At 37.6% G+C, this 19,528-nt stretch overlaps 1 protein-coding gene across 3 annotated transcripts in view; it reads right to left on the reverse strand.

The window, feature by feature from the left end:
* Positions 1 to 828: 828 nt before the first annotated feature.
* Positions 829 to 19,528, reverse strand: part of LOC107657518 (collagen alpha-1(XVIII) chain-like) — a 91,087-nt gene continuing 72,387 nt past the window's right edge. The window contains exons 7-43 of one of the 3 annotated variants that reach the window (XM_016445646.1): positions 18,177 to 18,587; positions 17,114 to 17,235; positions 16,521 to 16,547; positions 14,496 to 14,693; positions 14,151 to 14,177; positions 13,864 to 13,926; positions 13,646 to 13,732; positions 13,511 to 13,558; positions 12,959 to 13,096; positions 12,698 to 12,760; positions 12,033 to 12,077; positions 10,633 to 10,764; positions 10,479 to 10,547; positions 10,371 to 10,397; positions 10,172 to 10,270; positions 10,034 to 10,069; positions 9,844 to 9,933; positions 9,735 to 9,764; positions 9,570 to 9,605; positions 9,036 to 9,095; positions 8,871 to 8,948; positions 8,560 to 8,595; positions 8,386 to 8,439; positions 8,206 to 8,283; positions 8,041 to 8,106; positions 7,874 to 7,904; positions 6,149 to 6,202; positions 5,921 to 5,955; positions 5,705 to 5,827; positions 5,477 to 5,630; positions 5,319 to 5,383; positions 5,096 to 5,224; positions 4,325 to 4,357; positions 3,863 to 4,186; positions 3,579 to 3,776; positions 2,842 to 2,957; positions 829 to 2,275 (exon numbers count right to left, since the gene is read on the reverse strand). In XM_016445646.1, the coding sequence (XP_016301132.1) occupies positions 2,062 to 2,275; positions 2,842 to 2,957; positions 3,579 to 3,776; positions 3,863 to 4,186; positions 4,325 to 4,357; positions 5,096 to 5,224; positions 5,319 to 5,383; positions 5,477 to 5,630; positions 5,705 to 5,827; positions 5,921 to 5,955; positions 6,149 to 6,202; positions 7,874 to 7,904; positions 8,041 to 8,106; positions 8,206 to 8,283; positions 8,386 to 8,439; positions 8,560 to 8,595; positions 8,871 to 8,948; positions 9,036 to 9,095; positions 9,570 to 9,605; positions 9,735 to 9,764; positions 9,844 to 9,933; positions 10,034 to 10,069; positions 10,172 to 10,270; positions 10,371 to 10,397; positions 10,479 to 10,547; positions 10,633 to 10,764; positions 12,033 to 12,077; positions 12,698 to 12,760; positions 12,959 to 13,096; positions 13,511 to 13,558; positions 13,646 to 13,732; positions 13,864 to 13,926; positions 14,151 to 14,177; positions 14,496 to 14,693; positions 16,521 to 16,547; positions 17,114 to 17,235; positions 18,177 to 18,587 (3,596 nt within the window). In that variant the 3' untranslated portion in view covers positions 829 to 2,061. Of the gene's footprint in view, positions 2,276 to 2,841; positions 2,958 to 3,578; positions 3,777 to 3,862; positions 4,187 to 4,324; positions 4,358 to 5,095; positions 5,228 to 5,318; positions 5,384 to 5,476; positions 5,631 to 5,704; positions 5,828 to 5,920; positions 5,956 to 6,148; positions 6,203 to 7,873; positions 7,905 to 8,040; positions 8,107 to 8,205; positions 8,284 to 8,385; positions 8,440 to 8,559; positions 8,596 to 8,870; positions 8,949 to 9,035; positions 9,096 to 9,569; positions 9,606 to 9,734; positions 9,765 to 9,843; positions 9,934 to 10,033; positions 10,070 to 10,171; positions 10,271 to 10,370; positions 10,398 to 10,478; positions 10,548 to 10,632; positions 10,765 to 12,032; positions 12,078 to 12,697; positions 12,761 to 12,958; positions 13,097 to 13,510; positions 13,559 to 13,645; positions 13,733 to 13,863; positions 13,927 to 14,150; positions 14,178 to 14,495; positions 14,694 to 16,520; positions 16,548 to 17,113; positions 17,236 to 18,176; positions 18,588 to 19,528 lie in introns of all 3 variants that reach the window. The other 2 variants (XM_016445645.1, XM_016445647.1) reach the window with 2 other exon arrangements.

Below are 19,528 nucleotides of genomic sequence, written 5' to 3' on the forward strand. Positions count from 1 at the left end.
CCAGATTGTCATAGTAAAGTCAGAATTACCTCCTCTCCTAGTTTCACGAAACGGTCGTCCATAAAATGCATTGCTGTTCTGTTGTAAGTAATCTTAAAGATTCCTAAATGCATCTACTTTCGGAAGGCCAAATAAAGTGCTTTTGCTTTCACCTAGAAACACACAGCATCTCCCTGACATGGCTGCTTTAACACTAACTGCGGTTACTGAAACCACGCCTTCTTTCTTTGCGTGCACATTTGGGAGGCATTTTGCAAATATTTCCACATAGTGAGGTAGATATGTGGGGGCATGTTAGAAGGAGCCGTTTTAGGGGTGCGTGGCAGAGTCTTAACTTTGATAAAGAATATCTCTTTGGTTTTGAGACTTTAGTCTTTGCAACTTCAGGGATCTTATCTATGCACAATCAGCTTGTAACACTCCAAAGAGAAAGGAAAACTTGAAATCGCATCATATGACCCCTTTAATCTTAACCTGACAACGAGTTCTTCAAAATATGTTTTTTTTAATGTATATATGACTTCAGTAAATAATGACAAATAGCAATTTTTGGCTTTTAAACATCTAATTATTGTGGAGAAAAATGTATCTCACAAATGAAAACAATGGGTAAAAGCCTTAAAGTCTAAAATACATACTTGTGAGAGGAAAAATTTACCTTTATTTTTTAGTAATCAGTGTACAGTAAACACATTCATGATATGAAATGGCTTGTGAATGGTGTCTGATATGTTAATATTGTGCATTAATAGACAACAGAGTCTAAGATGTGTAGACAGGTCAGATTTTAAGGAAACAGATTTTGATACACAAGAACTAGTGCCAGAATTATTGTGGCAAACAAAAACATTTATTCAGTGCCTCTGAGACATGGTACAGCACAAACTGGTTTAAAAAAAAAAGACTAGAAGCCCACAGGGTTGTACTGAATACATCAGTAGCACTACAGTGGATTAGGTGTCTGAAATTCCATATGGATAGAAGATAGTGTCATCATAAAACACATCTGTCTCTCCCAAACAACACTGTCAGCAGCTGTTTCATCAGTGAAAAGCTCCGAATGCAACCAAAGCCTCTGAAACGTCCAATGAATTATAGGACAAGTAACCGCTATTTTTGAGTAACAGATTTTTTTACATTAATATTTGTTACAAAAATCTTGCAGCTTCCCCTCTTGACTTAAATCAGTCACTTTGCTTTATCAAAACTTCTGGAATCAACCAGAAGAGTAAAACAATGACACTAAGAAGAATGGCCATATGAAATTTCACATTAATCACAATAGAAACACACAGTGGTCCCATAGATGCAACAGACGTATTTAAAATAATTTTGTTTTTTACAAAAACTCTTTTGAGGGATAGGTATTGAATTACTCAAAGCATCTTTTTGCCAACTGGAGCTTTTTGGAGACAGTGACCATTTTTAGCTACAGTTAACTATTGTAAAGTCTTGCACTTTTATCCGTGGAAGTATGTAAAAGTGCTCACTAAAATAGAAAAAAGTATGGTTTACAGTTTCAAATCATATTTTAGCTCTCTTTATTGCGAAATAAATATTTTCTCTTTTTGAATCCTAAAACTAAAATGTCAGGTTTGCCCCTCTGTATTTAACAATCCTTGGATGAAAATGGAAACGGTACAGACAAATGAGTAGAAAAAAGTTACACAAAAAAATAGCTAAAATTGGTTAAATATACCAATTAAGACATCTTCAAAAAAAAAAAAAAAAGCAACACAGACGACAAACAATTCATATACAAAATTTTATATGGATAAAGTTCGAAACACTGCCTCGGTTGGCCTCACTTCTCTGGATTAACCCCCTGAAAAATATGTGCCAATGCCCTGAGAGAGAGCAAACACCTCCATGTTCAACCTGTCTCTTTGGCGTTACGGTGAGGGAACAGATTCTCCTTAAGGCAGACTCAGTTCTTTTTACATTTTTTATCATATTCTTTTTTTTTCTTTTTCCTTTTCGTTAGATACAGGCATCTACTGGAGCGAAACTGGGCCTGTATAAATGGTTGTGTTGAGTGTTCAAAGGCTCTTTAGGATGGCTTTATTTCTTGGATTGTGTCATGTAGCTGTTCTCGATGCACAGCACAATGTAGGAACTGGAGCAGCTGCTGGAGGTCTGCTGGAGGAGTTGGCCAGCCTGCAGAGACGAGGCCAAGCCTGTCACCGCACGGTCTCCGGCCCTCCACGTCTCGCAGTAGTTATCCGTCTGCCTGTGACCCCTGTCACTGGACCCATGCCAGATCATCTTCTCTGGCCTACAGGATAGAGGAAGAAAAATGGTAATTTTAGGTGGTTTAAGATAGCCTCAGACTGCATTCAAAACCTGGAAGACCTTTCCAAAACTGCAAAGTCAAATCGCATTGTCTAACTGTGGGATCAGGATGCACAGCTTTTTAATCCATCTACTGGGAAACTACATTTTTTTACAAGGTACTAGACAGCTACAATGAGTTCTGAGGAAGAGTCAATAACTGGACAGGCCAAAATTTGGGCACTGAATCGTTGAAAGAGTTGCATAAGGCATTTATTTAATAGCAAGAAAGAAAAAAAAAACAATGGACTGATAGATATTACAATAGAGTGATAGAATCAACAAAGACAGAACAATAGATAGAATGATCGATAGAATGAACAAATGAATGATAGATAGATAGATAGATAGATAGATAGATAGATAGATAGATAGATAGATAGATATTGCATTAATCTCTAGCTCCAATACTCTGAGCGTTTTTTAAAGAAAAATGAAAAGTGACAGGACGCTCTGCTGAGGCCTCTGTTTGATGGGTTCACAGGATCAGCCAAAGCCACTGGCACTCACCAGGCACTGTCCCGCAGGACATCTCTGCCATCAAATGAGTAGATAGGAGCATTGTCCTTCATCCTGCTCTCTGAGTCACTGAAGAGAGACTCCCAGCTTCTGAAAAGGACTTGATCCTGCAGAAGGGAATATTAATGCCATGAAAAGACAAGAAACAACCAAGATCACTAAGTGAGTTCATTGGGTAAGTTTAGGCTTGAGGAGAAAATGTTGAGGAATTGTCAAAATGATCCAAAAGATCAACTGAACACTCATCTACCAACATAGATAATTCTACAAGCCTGAAAATCTGAAAAAAAAAAAAAAAAAATAATAATAATAATAATAATGAGATGGGAAGAAAAAAATTATATTTCAACACTTTTTGCTCGCTCGCAAAAACTTTTGGGGTCCCCCTGAAAAAATGTTAAATAAAATGATAAATAAAATGAAATATATAAAACTTATACTTCTTTTATTTCAGCTAGTTTCCAAGGCAACATTTCTTATTTTCATTCAGTTTCACCAAAAAAAAAAAAAAAATACAAAAAATAATAAAATAAAATTAATAACAAAAACTATATAGAAATATAAAAAAACACTAATAGAAATTTTTAAAACACAAAAAAAATTACTAAAACTTTAACCAAAATTAACATGAAAGAAAAGAAAATATAAAAAGAAAATAAAATTGAAAATATTAACAAAAACTACAATAGTATCTCAATGATACAAAAAAAAAAAACACTGCTACACACCTTGAGGTTAACTATTGGTAATGTCTCTCTGTCAGATTTGCGGACGATACTATAGAGATCCTGAAGTTTGGAAGACAGGAAGGCTCTGAACGTTCCCTTCAGGCCCACGGCCCGAGCCTGCTGGAAGCACAGGAAGTCTGCCCCACGAATGCCTCTCATGTTGCCCACTTGTGGAGAATTCAGGGCGATAAGATGCAACTGTACAGAAAATGAAAATGGTGTCAAAAAAGGAAATAAACACAGGGGACCTGTGCAAACGTTGTGGTGAAGTTGACTGAACTAACCCCTGGTCCAGAAGTGTGGGTGTGGCCCTCTGGTTGACTGACAGGGGGGCTAGAGCGGCGGGCTGGAGTGATGGGGTTCCTCTCAGGTTGAATGGGGTATCTATGTGGTTGTACAGGATCGATGTACCTGTTATCAGTGTAGGGTGGGTATCGTGGATCTGGGTAACGGGAGTCAGGCGGACTGGGGTTTCTATTCTCTGGCTCCCTCCTTGGAAACTCGATCGGCTGGTGCGGTGGAGAAATCTGCTCTGCTCCATTGTCAGCTGTGTGGTCTTGGGAATAGTGAACAACAGGGGGCGGCTGGACTGCTGCCACTTCATTGTCCTGGAGGAAGAGCCAACAAGCTAGTCATACCTTCAGGAATTGATATGCACATCCACTAATTCCAACCTCCTTTGATTAAACTGTGGGTGCTTATTTGAATGTTAAAGCATAAAAAAGAGCTTTATTCACACTCCTTACCAGCTCTCCATAGAAGGGTTTATTATCTCCAAGCTGCAAATGGAAAGGAAAACTGTGTTAGAATTTGAGAAGACATGTCAAAAAAAAAAAGAATAAACACTTATATTGTAATGTTCTCCTTAAAATGAGTCGATGACAAATAAAAATGCATAAAATGATGAAATGAAAAAATCTAGTTTAAATCTCATCCACCATGTTCCTAGAAATATGCATTCATGTTGATTTTCAATGTCTGGAAAAAGCCTTTATGTCTTTTTGATTATCATACCATAATTTTGGTTTAACGGCTTTAACTATGGCAAGTGGTGTGACCAACTAATAAAACATATTTTATTACGCCTGGGGTACATTTGAGTGTGCTTAAATAACTATTTTCAAAATCATAAATAATATTACTTTCCAAAATGTTGTCAAACACATTTTTCATTGATTTTATTTATTTTTTACAATGATTAAATATGATGAAGTTTTTTTTTGTATCATGACAAACAGAACAAATCCTGCCATGCCAAAAAATGATAGTCATGACAGTTGCAATACCATTTCCTGTTTTAATGGTTTACTTGTCACATGACAACAAAATTGCTACCTGTTTGTTGGTTATACAACACTAACTTTGATTTGGCAGACAATTTTATTACATTTTTTTTTTCAAAATGCTCATATTATAAAAATTGTTATTAAAGTAATTTTATGTATGAAATGCATTTTTCATATTATTTTACAACAAATTAAAAGGTGTGAACAAAAATGAGTGTTTAAGCACCATACCATCACTTGTCTGACACCATCCCGAACTCTGAGGTAGAGATCGTTTCTGTCCAAAATGTAAATCAAAGCACCTTCAGACTGTCTGTGTGCCGTAGCCATCATTATGTCATAAGACCTCAGGAAAGTCACCTGCTGACACCATGGGCATGATTAAAGTAGAAAGTGTCAGGTATGTAATCCCATACACGCCATTAATGGTTTCTTTAATGATCATCCCACTCACTCCAGATCCAGTGCCAGGAACTCCAGGAGGGCCCGGGGGACCTGAAGGTCCGGGAATACTGAGTTCTGAAACAAACACAAATCATACAACACTGTCTGTTATTTAAGTTCCTCAAAAATATTCTACGTGTGTTAAGAATTGTACTTATTTTTTCTTACGTGGTCTGTAGGCTCCTGGCAATGACGGTGACCCTGGAGGACCGGGGAGTCCAGGAGGTCCTGGGTTTCCTGGACGACCATCATAACCAACTCCAGGTGGTCCTGGTGGGCCCTGCGGTCCAGGGGGACCTCTGATTGAGTCTCCTTTAGGTCCCTAGAACAGATGTCTTTGATGAGACCATCCATACTCAATTTGGGTTATGTCCAGAAATTCCCAATAATTCTTACAGGAGGTCCAGGGTTTCCTGGTGGTCCCTGTACAGCTCCAAAACGAGGGTCATAAAATCCTCCTCCTGGCTCTCCTTTTTCTCCTTTAGGACCGGACTCACCGTGCTCCCCCTTCATCTCATTCTAAGGAAAGGGGTGCCATGTTTTGTGTTGTTGAAATCATAATCAAATCGTTTCATCAAAGACTTTCATTTATATATTTAGTGAATCACATACCTTGAGGGCATAGATATCAAAGTTAGAGGAAAAACCTGTGGAAAAAATGACAGAATACTGCATTAATACATTAAATACCACAATACCTTTTACAATGAGTTGATAATGATGTCAAGCTACTAAGTCAGGGTACTTCAGCCAATAAATTTACAGAGGCCAGGACAGCCTTGTTATTGCTGCCGCAATCGGCCCTGAGTGTCTAGAAACAGCAACAGTGGTAAATTTTACCTGGCGACCCTGGAACTCCAGGAGCTCCCTGGTCTCCTTTCTCTCCTTTCATAGCTTAAGAAAACAAGACAACGCATTGTTTAAAGTTGTCAAAAATTCACAGAGCTTTGACATGTGAACTCATTCTACATATTAAAATCCACATGAAATGCAGTTCTTGAACCGTTTTTCTCCTGTAATGTTGAATTTTTTGAGCAAAACAAGTCATTGAAAGGGACATAAATTGTAGGTTGGGACTTGATTTTTCCTATTGGGAAATAACTGTACCAAAGTGAAGTCTATTAAATCATCACTAAAGAAAAACTGTTTAAAGGGGACATCGGATGCCCATTTTCCACCTTGGTATGTTTCTTTAGGGTCTTTATGAAATGTCTGCAACATACTTTGGTTAAAATTCCTCAATGGTCACGTAAAACAACACCCTTTTTACCTTGTCAAACACAGCTCTGTTCACAGTGACCCGTTTCGGTCCATGTCTTTTTAAATGATAATGAGCTACTGCTCACCCCACCCCTCTGTTCTATTTTTTGTGTATTCGGTGGCACGTTACCATCAAAAACAAAACTAATCCACTGCATCCTCAGTGGCTCCGATGTCGGGAGAACATAAAGACTCGTGTTCACTTTTACATCCAACTATAAAACACCTGCATTGCTTACAAGACATGTCGCTACAGCTGCTCAAGCATGGAGAAAATGGCAGACAGTGTTCAGTTGGCTGAGGGTGGAGATATGCTAATACAGGACATTCCGTCAGTGGTTGTGGGCGGGGTCTGAGCTGTGTGACGTCATACTGCTCAGAAAATCAAATTGGCTTGATAATTGAGACTATTTAGGTTTTTTGGGGATCAAAAAAAAGGAATTGATGGATTTTTAGGCAGAAGGTTTTTTTTTTTTTTTTAGAAAACATGCAGAGTTAAAGGCACAATATGTAAGATTTTTTTATTAAAATATCCAAAAACCACTAGAACAGTGTTATATATTTTGCTGACTTGTGTACTTGCATTATCCCAAATGTTTCGAAGAATGTTTAAATCCAGAGAAATAAGCAATTTTCACTAGTGACACGGACCGTTTCCATAGTGTCATTGTGTCGCCTGCTAATGACGTCATAACCCTTCGATTTCCGTTTTGTTTTGTAGAAAATATGGAAACACCAAAGACGCTTTACTATGTTGTGCGTTTTACTAGACCGGTGACGACCACACAGAGTAGCATTATAACAGAACTTTCAAATGTATCTAGTATGATAAAACAGAGCTGCTTTTTTCCCCCACATACTCACGACCGGAAGGAGCGGAAGCGGTCGACTGTGGCATAATAAAAGCTCCGCTGCTTTCAAGCCGTGTGTCACACTCGTTCAGCGGCCTCGTTTCGCTTCGACGGCTTTCAGTCTCACCCTGCTTCATTCTACTACGTTAATAAATCATTAGCTCATCAATGAACATGATTTCTGCCCGAGTCCCGTCGGATTGCATCGGCTGTGGGGATGAAGACGACAACTCCCATGATTCCACACTCAGTCACGGTGTCATCAAACTACGCCTTTGCCTCTTTGTTTATTTTGAATACACCTCCAGCGGTTAAAATTACATATTGTGCCTTTAAATCATGTATGTCAAATCATGTAAATAGAGTACATTTTGATTTCATGTTGACTTTAAGGATCTTGTGACAAAATATATTTTGATTATCTGCTGTGACAAGAATGACTGCAATAACCTACCTGGATACTGTCTCGAATAATCTTCATATCTCTGAAATGGAAAAAGGAGATTGCAAATTATTGCTGTTGCAATCATGATCACTTCAGTTCAACATAGCCAGCATGTGGAGCTCGTTCCGCAATGTTTCATGCAAAATTATAGTTTATTTGACACAAAAAGCACTTACACCAAATCTGTCCAAGGGCACAGCAGGTCCAGGGGGACCAGGAGGCCCTGGGGGACCAGGGGGACCCTTGAAAAGACACAAAAATAACTTATGAGTCCAAGCGATCCATATCTGATGGAACAAACTGCATTTATTTTCAAATTCAAGAGCTTGTGGTGTACTTACTGGGTAGGCAAATCCAGAGCCTGACCCTGACCCTGGTTCTCCCTTCTCTCCTTTGTATCCATTTACACCTGGGCGACCCTATAGTCATAAAATGAAATTAAGTACAGAGTCAGTAAAATATGCTGTTGTCTGTCAAGGAATATCTTTTTGTTGATGAAAATTTCATTTTGAGAGACTTACAGGTCTGCCTGGCATTCCAAATTCACCTTTCAATCCAGGAGGTCCAGCTGGACCCTGAATAAAATGAGATGTGACTTAGATGTTGCTCAGAATGTTCCAAATAGAGGCATGATAGAGATTTTTTCTTTAACTTTTTACTTAAAATAAAAAAAAATGTAACAAACAGAAACATACAAGAGGTCCGACTAGTCCAGGAAGCCCACTCTCACCCTACAGAGAAAAAACAAATTCATTTTGATATACGTCACTAAAAAGTTTTTACACCTATTTAATCTTTAGTATTTTCCTCATTTTTGAATGTTAGTTAAGTCATTAAAAATATGAAGAAACACAAAATATGGGAATTATCGTCCAAAAGTCATATTGAACGAAACTGTATGTTTCCTGGACACTTCAATATCCAATTCACTTTCCATCCAAAAATAAAATGAAATAAAATACATAAAAAATGTAATTAAATAAAGCAAAACAAAACAATAAAATACCTTATGGCCTGTCAATCCACCAAGGTAAAGTGGGTTTCCATCAGGTCCAAGAATAAGTCCAGGTTCTCCTTTCTCACCCTGCAAACAAAATTATGTTACAGCAGTGAACTTGAGGTTTTTAAACACTTCATATTAAGCTTTGTCTATTGGTTTTTGCTTACAAACCTTAATGCCGTAGCCTGGTGAACCAGGTTCTCCTCGGTCACCCTTTGGTCCCATTGGGCCCTGATTGGATAAGTAGATGGAGTGTAAGATTGATTATAAAACACATAATTCTGACTAGGGCTGAACGATTAATTGCATTTGCGATAATATCGCGATATGAGAGAACGTGGTCACGTGACACGCGAGAGTAAAGAGGTGTAAAATCGCAATTAGATTATTTTCCAAAATCGTTCAGCCCTAATTCTGACTATAAAGTTTAGATAAATTAATGTATAATTGTAAATATATATGTATATGTAATGTATAATTATTTTTAATAACAAATGTAACTATTAACTGAACATTACATGGTTAAGGGACTTCTGTGCTTTGCATCATGCCTAAGAAACTATTTACCCATGGTAAAAATCACATTCTCTCCTGCCTTGTGGCATTATTAATTACTTCTAGAATACACAGTATAAATGTGTGGTTTAGGTTTTTTTTTAATCAAAAAAGGGGTTGGGCTGACAAATTAAGTTATGCAGTACTAACTGGGAATCCTGCTTGACCAGGAAGACCAGCCCCACCCTGAAAATCACACAAATGATATATGACTTTTACAAAATTTTTGAGGTCTGTATTTCAGTGCCCACAAGACGTTTTCTGGTATCCTAATGCCCTCCTAACAATAGACTATCAGAAGCAGAATTTTCATACCTGAGGCCCTGCTCCTCCAGTTTCATCATTCTGTACAGAAAATGACAAACAGATTCATTAGAATATGGACCATTATAAGCAAAAAAGCAATATAAATATGAAGACTTACATTTTCAGAATAACGATAAATAATTTGTCCAGGTGGTCCAGGGGGGCCAGGTGGACCTAGAAGTCCAGCTCCATCTCGACCAGGTTCACCCTAAACAGATGATCACATTTAACAATGATTAAATAGGTAATTTGTGATTTCAAAGTCCCAGGTATTCCACAAAACCACTTCAGACCAAAAGTAAACTCACCCTGTCGCCTCGGTCTCCCTTGTTGCCCTTTGGTCCCTGCGGGGAAATGCAAAACACTGATATCAGCCTGAAGTACTGCACATCAGAGGGGCTGTTTATTAAATTTGCACCTACGAGTTTTATTCAAATGAAATGCACCTGTGGTCCAGGGAAGCCATCCAAACCAGGTTGGCCATCTTTTCCCTGAGGTCCCTCACTGCCTTTCACTCCAGGAAATCCTGGGAAACCAGGCTTACCCTGAGGAGCAAGATATAAATTAATTTAAAAAGTCCTCTAGGTATGATATGAAAATGATATCTTTGGGATAGAAATCTATTTTGAACAAATAAAGTCTTACGTGTGGTCCTGGGGCACCAGGAGGTCCCTGAAATTAAATAGGATTGCAGTAAATGAACTGCTAAATATCAACAAGAGTAAATGAAAGCAGAACAGAAAAAAAACAAACCTGGATTCCCACTGGTCCTCTTACTCCAGGGACTGAACTGAAGTGAACACCAGAACCCTCCATATCATCCTGAACACATACAGAGAACTCAATACTTTTGCATTTTTTTTCCTAAAAGGCTGCGAGAAATTAAGTATAATTGACCAATACTTACAAAACCAACATGATAGCTTGGGCCAGGAGGACCAGGTGGCCCTGGTTGTCCAACAGGTCCCATTGGTCCTGGAAGACCAGCAAGTCCACCCTCTCCAGGAAGGCCAGGGGAACCAGAAGAACCTTTGGCACCCTTTAAACACAAGGAGAAAGATAAATAAATGAACAAGGTGACTACTAGATAAATGAAGTTAGCTTTCAAGATACCAAGAGCAAAACATGTTAGTTTGCACATTCAGACAATGCATCTACAAAGCAATGTCACAAAGAGTCCACACTACCATCAGTAAAATAATAGAATGTTACATTTCAGGTATTAGAACTGTAGAGTAGAAAGGTGAGATGTTTGTGAAGAAAATCGATTGCCACACTCAAGACCTGCTACCTGCAGCTTTAGAGGAGAAGGATGAGGTAGAGTAGGAGAGAAGATCATAAAGATAGCTGGGAAAGTAGGAGTTTTGCTACAGAGACAGAAACATAAAAGAACCCTGAGTGGGTTTGACTGTTTCAGAAAAAGCTGTTTCTGAAGCAGCTTTGCACACAGTGTCCTAACCAGGTGTGACAGAATAAAGCAACATCATTCTTCCATTTTTCTTCAACAATGGGCACTTTTAATAATGAACAACTGTCATTTCCACTACATCTTAAAGTATGCAATGTGTTTGAAAGCATTCTGTGGTGGAAATGACAGTGATGGAAATTACATTTTAAAGAGACTTGGATTAAAATGACTCCTTTTTATGTATCTTTTACAGTGTTTTTTTAATAATGAAAAAAATTACAGCTTGATTGGAAATGGTGCACAATAAAAAAATAGATTATCATATTTGTAAAGTAATTTTTATGATTTTTTAAAAATATTTTAATTATAGTTTTTCACGTTTTAAGACTGAAAGTCTAGGTCTTGGAAAAATATAAAACAAACAAAAAAAATCTACACAAAAAAGATCATTGAAAATAGCTAAATCAGATAATCAAAGGCATGGTCAAAAGTTTTAATGTGAGAAAAAAGTATAAAATCTGATCGTTTTAATAACCTCTAGGAAATTGACGAAAGCTAGGACATTTTTTTAATTCTACAGTTTTGTATTTCTGACACTGACAGTGAAATCTCACTCGTACAAAATCTTACTCCACATAACTATATTTGATACATCAAACATGTTTAGTGATCATTATTGTAAAGACAGACAATTTACTTGTCACTGGATCTTGCTGCGTCACACCTGGATAGGACATTATTACTTTTTTACTGAATTCTTACAGAGCATTGCAGATCACTGAGCTGTACAGAACAGTTATACTCCACATTCAAATATGTGATATGCAGATGGGCATGTGCGTACTACGCACAAGTGTTTCAGAGGTTTCTCACGAGGTGCACACATTACACAAACTGACCTTCTCTCCCACAGGTCCAGGTAGGCCCAGCTCACCGTCATCACCCTGTGGAGCACAAAATCAGTCCAGTGTCTAAAGATAGCTACCATTACAAGGATCTCAAAAGAGCTGAATTATGCAAGTCCAAATCCATTAAAGGACCAGCACAGCTATCTATGTATGGACAGGATTCCTATACTTTTTTACCAATGGATTGCCATGACTTTTCCATGACCTTTCCAGTCGTTTGTGATTACAGCATTACAGCATAGAAATCATTTTATAGAGACTGCCAGACTGGATTAACATTTGTATGCCAGACTGTGATGAGAGGGTCCCACCAATGTCCTCTACCGTATGTTACTGCCCACTCATTGAGCCCAGCCATAAATAGTTTGTCCCTGGTATTGTGAATTTTACAGGAAGCCCAGTGAAATAATGGATTTAAAATGTATGCTTAATTTACAAATGTCTCCAATAAGACAAAATAATGTCATCACGCTGCCTTGCAAGCATGTTTACTCTCCACAAGCATCCACAAAAAGCAAAATTTTGATAATTAAATGTTTAGAGTAACTTTTTAAGATTTTATAAATTTCTAAGGTTTTTCCAGGTTTATAAATCACAACGTTAAATTTCCTGTTGTTTTTAGGGTTTTTTTTTTAAGAAGAGACTGGACTTCCTACCTTCTCTCCTTTTGGGCCCATTAAGCCTGGTTTTCCATCAGCACCTGGTGGACCTGGAAGTCCCTATTAAAAACAACATTCTTTTTTTAAATGTAATTATTTTTTAATTTTTATGACTTTAACAAGATGACACAAAATGACAGGGAGAAACAGAGTGCACACATTACCCACATGGCCACGTCTCTGACTAATAAACGCTTTATTCTAACACAACAAATCCAAACCAGTTGTATACACATGGACCATGTCCCTTAGACTTACCAGTTGACCTGGAGCTCCATTTTGCCCAGGAGGACCAGGAGGCCCAAAACCACCAGAGCCTGAAGACCCAGGACCGGGGGGACCAGGGAGGCCAGGGGGACCAGGAGGACCAGGTAGGCCAGGCAAACCAGGCATTGCCTATAAACAAATAAAAAGTTACTAAGTAAGAACTGCAAGTTTTATAAACAGAAAATTTAAGAATTACAAATAAAATGTTAACAAAACTACCACTATCAGCTTTGCATTCATAGGGATTTTAAAATATATTAAAACTAGAAAACAGTTATTTTAAATTGTAATAATATTTCACAATATTACTGTTTTTACTGTATTTATGATCAAATAAATGCAGCCTTGGTGAGCAAAAGAGATTTGTTTCACAGACATTAAAAAATCTTACCAACCCCAAACTTTTAAACATTAGTGTATATGAAGTAAATTGAAGATTATCAGCAATGAATGACATGTATCATTCCAAAATAGAGATTTCTAGCTGTTGAGCACTAGATCCGAATTAATCCTAGGAGTTAATATAGTGCACACAGGACATACCCGCACACTGTCCAAATCAAATCCAGAACCCTCCATGTCCACAAATGTCTATAAAATGAATACAGAGGAGAGATTATGAAACAGTTTTTTAAAAGGAAAGTGGTCACAAAAACAGCTGACTAATAATGAACTCACAGGCCTATCAGAGCGAGATGGGGGTCCCGGTGGACCAGGAAGCCCTGGAGGCCCTCGAGGTCCTGGCTCACTTTCACCCCGCTCTCCCTAAAATGAAAACATAAGTACAAAAAGTTGAACTGGCATACTATAAAAGGCATTCACAATTTAATTCTAAACGGTGCACAACCCTGATACTGTCATAATAAGCCACGATAATGGACATCAACAATACTTACTTTCTCTCCTTTGGGTCCAGAACTCCCAGTAGTTCCTGGAAAACCAGGAGGTCCAACTTGGCCCTGTTACAAAAACAGATTTTTAATCATTTGCACATGAAACATATGAATGCAAACACACAAAATCACAACTACAAACAGACTTTTCTTCCCATTTTGTATAGTAAAATCAAACTGTTCCCCCAAAATACACAAGCAGGTATAATTTCAGATTGAAAAATTAAAAATATCGAAAATGTACTTGAGCCAGGTCTATTTTATACGGTTTTATGAAATGCATTACTTACAGCTTTTCCATCTTCACCAGGGTCACCCTATAAAGGAGAGGATAAAATATTAGTTTTGTTCAGATATGACCAATGCATTATGCATAGTCTCAAGGGCAGAAACACAATGTGCCTTTGTGTTTGCAATGATGCATATCTTAAACCTGTATTAACAACACCATTCTCTGCTTGTGATGGGGAACACCATAGGGACCTATTACTGTTCTAACACATCAGCGGCAAATGCAAGACCACTTATGACACATACGGTTATGGTATAATGCTGTTCCTTTTAAATGGAAATGCATTCACTAACAGAAAATAGAGCCAGTAATTGAACCATTCCTTTCACTGTGATCTACTCACCGGCTCCCCTTCAGCTCCAGCAGGGCCAGGGGGTCCTGCTGGTCCAGGTGGTCCTCTTGGTCCTGTCACCCTCTGCACGACTGACCCATCTCCCCTCACTTCTACCTCTGCACTGGGCCCTGGGGGACCAGGAGGCCCTGGAGGCCCAGGATGGCCACGGTCACCCTTTGATCCAGGATAACCAAAACCAGAACTACCCTGAAACCAAAACGCAAGAGAGATAAGAGCATACGTAAAGGCCCTTTCACACCAAGAACGATAACTATAATGATAACAGTACAGTTTTAAAAATCGTTCCAAATTGAAAAGAATAGAGTTCACACTATGCTTGCTGCGATAGACGGTGTTTTCGGTTATACCAGTGTTAAGCCGCAACACCGATTACATCATTTGCCTACCGCAGCACCGCCCCCCACCGTCGTTTTGATTTTTTTTTTATAGTAACAAAAATCATTTAGCCTAGTTCAGTTAGAGGACAGACACTTTTAAAATTTAAACGCTCAACGCAGCGTGCCGAACCGTGCGTGAACGACAGTGCACCACGGAGCAGGAGTCACGATTTTTTTTATCAGGTGAGAAGAGTGAGTCGAGCTGACTGACAAGAGCGAGGTGAGAAAGACAAGACGATGGCAGAAGAATGCGCACGGTACTTTTACAAGCCATTTGAAAGTGAAGAAAAGAGGGAAACTCAAACGAACTAACCCCCACCCCAATGGTGTTACCGGTATTACCAGTGTTGTCACACGTCGATCAACCGGTGGGAAAATGTCCTCACCGTCACAACCCTAGTTCACACCACTAAATGGCACAGAGGAACGATATCAGTGGAATCACTTTCATAATGATTTTTTTCCCACTTGATTAATAATAAAAACATTGATGGTCAATCAGAATCCATCCTGCTTTAAAGAGCTCAAGCATTTAAAGTGGCAGATGATAAAACTGCAGCGCATGTTTGTCATTATGGCATCATCATCCCTTAAAAAAGTTATTTTTTCAAGTACAAGTTAAAGCCTTCTCTTCTGCAAAATAATTAAACTTTCACTAAGTTAACTAAATGAAGTCATTTATGAAAAGAAAAAAAGAAAGAAAGAAAGAAAGCCAATATTGCCAAACTGCAATAGGCACCCATTTCATAGATTGTCCCAATGATTTTGTTTTAGGGAAATACTATTTATTTTTGTGTTCTCGTTCGAGATAAACTGCCTGAATTACTCACAGCTTGAACAGAATCAGCACAGTTAACATAAAATGTATAATTAACATCTATGCAGACATGTCCTTAAGAAGAGAGGAAGAATGACAGAAAAGGTCTTTTGTGTCAAAGTAATCTCCAATCTGACAGATGTCTCAGCCAAAACTACCCATGCATGACATTCTCACCTGAAGCAGCCCGTAGCCCTCATCCTCTATGGTGCCCTTACAGGTGATATGAAGACGGGTGAGCTGTTTCTTTGAACTAAAGGTCAAAAACAATTTCATCAAAATACCAAGGGCAAAATAACCACCACTCACTAAAACATTCATTTACAAGTACTGTTAAACAACTGCATCATAAATAGAGGCAGGCTAGAAATGCTATAGTGAACTAGGAGTGGAAGGTTACGCAGATGACAAAACTTCAGCACGCGTTTATTATAAACAGAATTAATTATTATAAATAAACAGAATCGTGTTTTAGTGTGGACACTAATATAGTTATCATTATAGTTATTGTTCTTGTTGCGAACAGGCCTGAGAAAAAGCATCATAAATGTCAATAAACCAATATGCATTAAAAGAGGAAATTAATATTTACTTTTAAAGGGAGAGTTCACCAAAAATGATGAAACACCAAAAGAGACGTTAGGGAGATCACCTGTTTGCCTATTATCTAAATTTGTGTCAAATAAATAAATAAATAATGACATGAGGGTAAATGATGACAACATTTTAATTTTGGCATGAACTATTCCTTTAATTCACATTTAACTAGTGCAAAATATGTTGCCACAGTTATGTCAAGGTAGAAGCATCAGAACAAACCTTCACTCCTTTCTCTCCTGCGTCACCCTGTGAAAACAGACAAAAATGATTGACCTGTCTGCCACTCTCACCACTCTAACAGATGGCTGAACATTCAAGCTCCCCATCATTGACTTCACACATTACTGTGGGTTTTGAAGCACATAAAACTGAAATGTAACAATTTGACAAAAGAAAAGGGCCCTGTATCTCCTATTGTAGCTGAACAATCATTTAATATAAACGCAAGTCATCTCATATCTATTAACACTGCCTGGTTATTGTTCTTATAAAAGCTGTTATATAGCTTAAATACCTGAACATAGCTGCTTCTATAAAACGAATAGCTCTGACTCTCAATTCTGCTTGAATGAGCCAACATTCAAAACCATTAACCAAAATACACACACCTAAGATTGCATATCAGTTGACTGACAACCAAAAAAGCCTATAGTTAAATGAACTATATTATTATTGGTGTACTTTATAACAACAACATCCCGTAACCATAGATAAATTACTGTAATGGACAGGTTCTCATGGCTTATTACTTTTAAAACTGAGCTGTAGAGATGTACAGAAACACTCAGAGATGTTCACAGTACTCAACACACCTTCTCTCCGTTTGCACTGCCACCAGATCCAGATCCAGATCCTGAATCACCCTTCGGCCCCACAAGACCCCTCTCACCTTTGGCACCCATCTCTCCTCTGTCTCCTTTCTCTCCTTTTGCACCTGTAAATTTGAAAATGTCTGATTAATTTAAAAATAACCTTTCCTCTTATATGCGTTACATTTTCGAAAACATATCTGGCTCATATTTCACCCCACAATCAAAATAACAAAATAAGAAATTAGACTTTGCATGAAGAAAATGAAACCTATTTAGCTAGAATTTTTTACAGAAGATTTTTTTACACGGTGACATACTTTTCATGTCAAATAAATTTTTCAAAATACTGAAATGCAAAATAAATCGGATTCAAGTTACTGTAATTCAAAAAGGGGCATTTTATTTAAACTAGCATTTGGTGAACAGCATTTACTTTATGTTGATGTTAAAAAATTACTGTACTATAGTAACAAGAATCCAGTTGAGAATTCTTGGAATAAAAAAAACAAAATATACTGCAAAACTAAAAAGTAAACTCATTATGAAACTTAGACTTTTAGGGCAAAATGTGCTTATTTTTTATGAAAGTAATGCCAGAATGCAGAAGATCTAAATGGCCCTAAAAAGGCTTATAATGTCTTATTTATATATTTTTGTGGTGAAATGTGACCTGGACATGTTTTTGTGACATTCAGCCTACAATACAATAAAATAAAACTAAATAAATAAAAAAATACCAAGACAATATCAAGGAAGGTGGGCCACACTCCACATATTCATGTAAGAATATGCCTACCAGCAGAAGCTTCTATAAGCAGGTCAAGAAGCATTGTGTTTGACAAAACAATACAAATACAATATAACAATTATATCTATAAATGCCATACATATGCAGCAACACTATTGCTTGCTCCCAGTTTGCTGCAGTCCCTCTTGGCCATCTCTACACATCCACAGCGTTTTGCCAGCTTTTCATGCAAAGCATCATGTAGAAATTCTGCTGAGAATTTCTATGCAAAAATTCCATGTCCATTTGAGAGATTTTCTCTCATTCGTTACCCACCTGTTGGACCTGCAGGACCAAGTCTGGACTCCACAGAATACCGTATGCCATCACCAGCTGAGCCTGACGTACTTAGAGAGTTTGAAGCTTGTCTAGAATCATCATACAACCCTGAAGTTTGCCTGCTAACATCAATTAAGTCAAGCGTTTGTCGAGAGTCACCATATGAGCCAGAAGTTTGTTGAGAACTACCATACGAGCCAGAGTTTGTTTGGGAATCACCATATGAACCAGAAGTTTGTTCAGAATCACCATATGAGCCAGATGTTTGCCGGGAACCACCGTAGGAGATAGAGGTTTTTCGGGAATCCCCATAAGGACCAGATGTTTTTTGAGAACCGCCATATGAGCCAGATGTTTGTCGAGAATCACCGTAGGACCCAGAAGTTTGCCAAGAGGAATCGACTGAGCCTAATGTTCAACAAAACTGACCAATTCAGCTCATTCTAATGAAAGATTACACTTCAGTAAACCATTTACAAAAATATGTAGATGATTGTATTGATGTGAGGTAGTAAAAAATGCCAAAAAAGTCTGACACCTTATTTTAAAATGTAGTAATAATAATAATAATAATAACAACAATAATGTTGGTTTTATAATCATTATGTATATAATATATAATATATATAATATTATCAGTGACTTTATGTTCTGTAATTATGATATTAAACCTGCATCTTAATTGTGAGATTTTCACAAATATAAACGCATACAAATATAATAACAACTGTGAGTTTAAAAAAAATTATACAAATTACATTAAAATAATTACATTTTAATACACTGCATCATAATTACATTTAAAAAGGCAATGTTGATTTGTATACATCAAAATCTGAATAACTCAACTTTTTCAGAATACTTATGCAAGGAAATGTAAAAAGACACTGTCCAATTTGCTTTAAACCAGTAGAGGGCGCCAAATACCACAGTGGCTGCTTCTATAAACACTCAGTTTTTATAGTCAGTCTACTCTATCACATCTCAAATAAATGTTTGCAATCTTCGAAACTATTTCATGATTGATATCTACATTAGTAAACCTCAGATTACATTTTAAATCTCCCTGCCTTCAAAACTCTGCTGAAAACACTAGATTAGACCTGCATGAACTGGTTGACCAGTACAGCCATGTAGTTCAAGGTCAACCAGCATTGGTACACTTTCTGAGTAAGGTGGTTGAATAATAATGAACACATGCTGGTGACCATTCATGCTGTTCTTTGCAGAAGTGTAATCTAGGCATGCAACTCAAATATTTTCTTTGATGAACAAAATGCCAGAATCAGAGAGTTGAACCAAGAAAACCCCAAAAACAAGAAGAACAACAGCCACTTAAGTGTTCAACA

Source organism: Sinocyclocheilus anshuiensis, unplaced genomic scaffold, assembly GCF_001515605.1.
Source record: "Sinocyclocheilus anshuiensis isolate Anshui unplaced genomic scaffold, SAMN03320099.WGS_v1.1 scaffold179, whole genome shotgun sequence".
NCBI lineage: Eukaryota > Metazoa > Chordata > Actinopteri > Cypriniformes > Cyprinidae > Sinocyclocheilus > Sinocyclocheilus anshuiensis.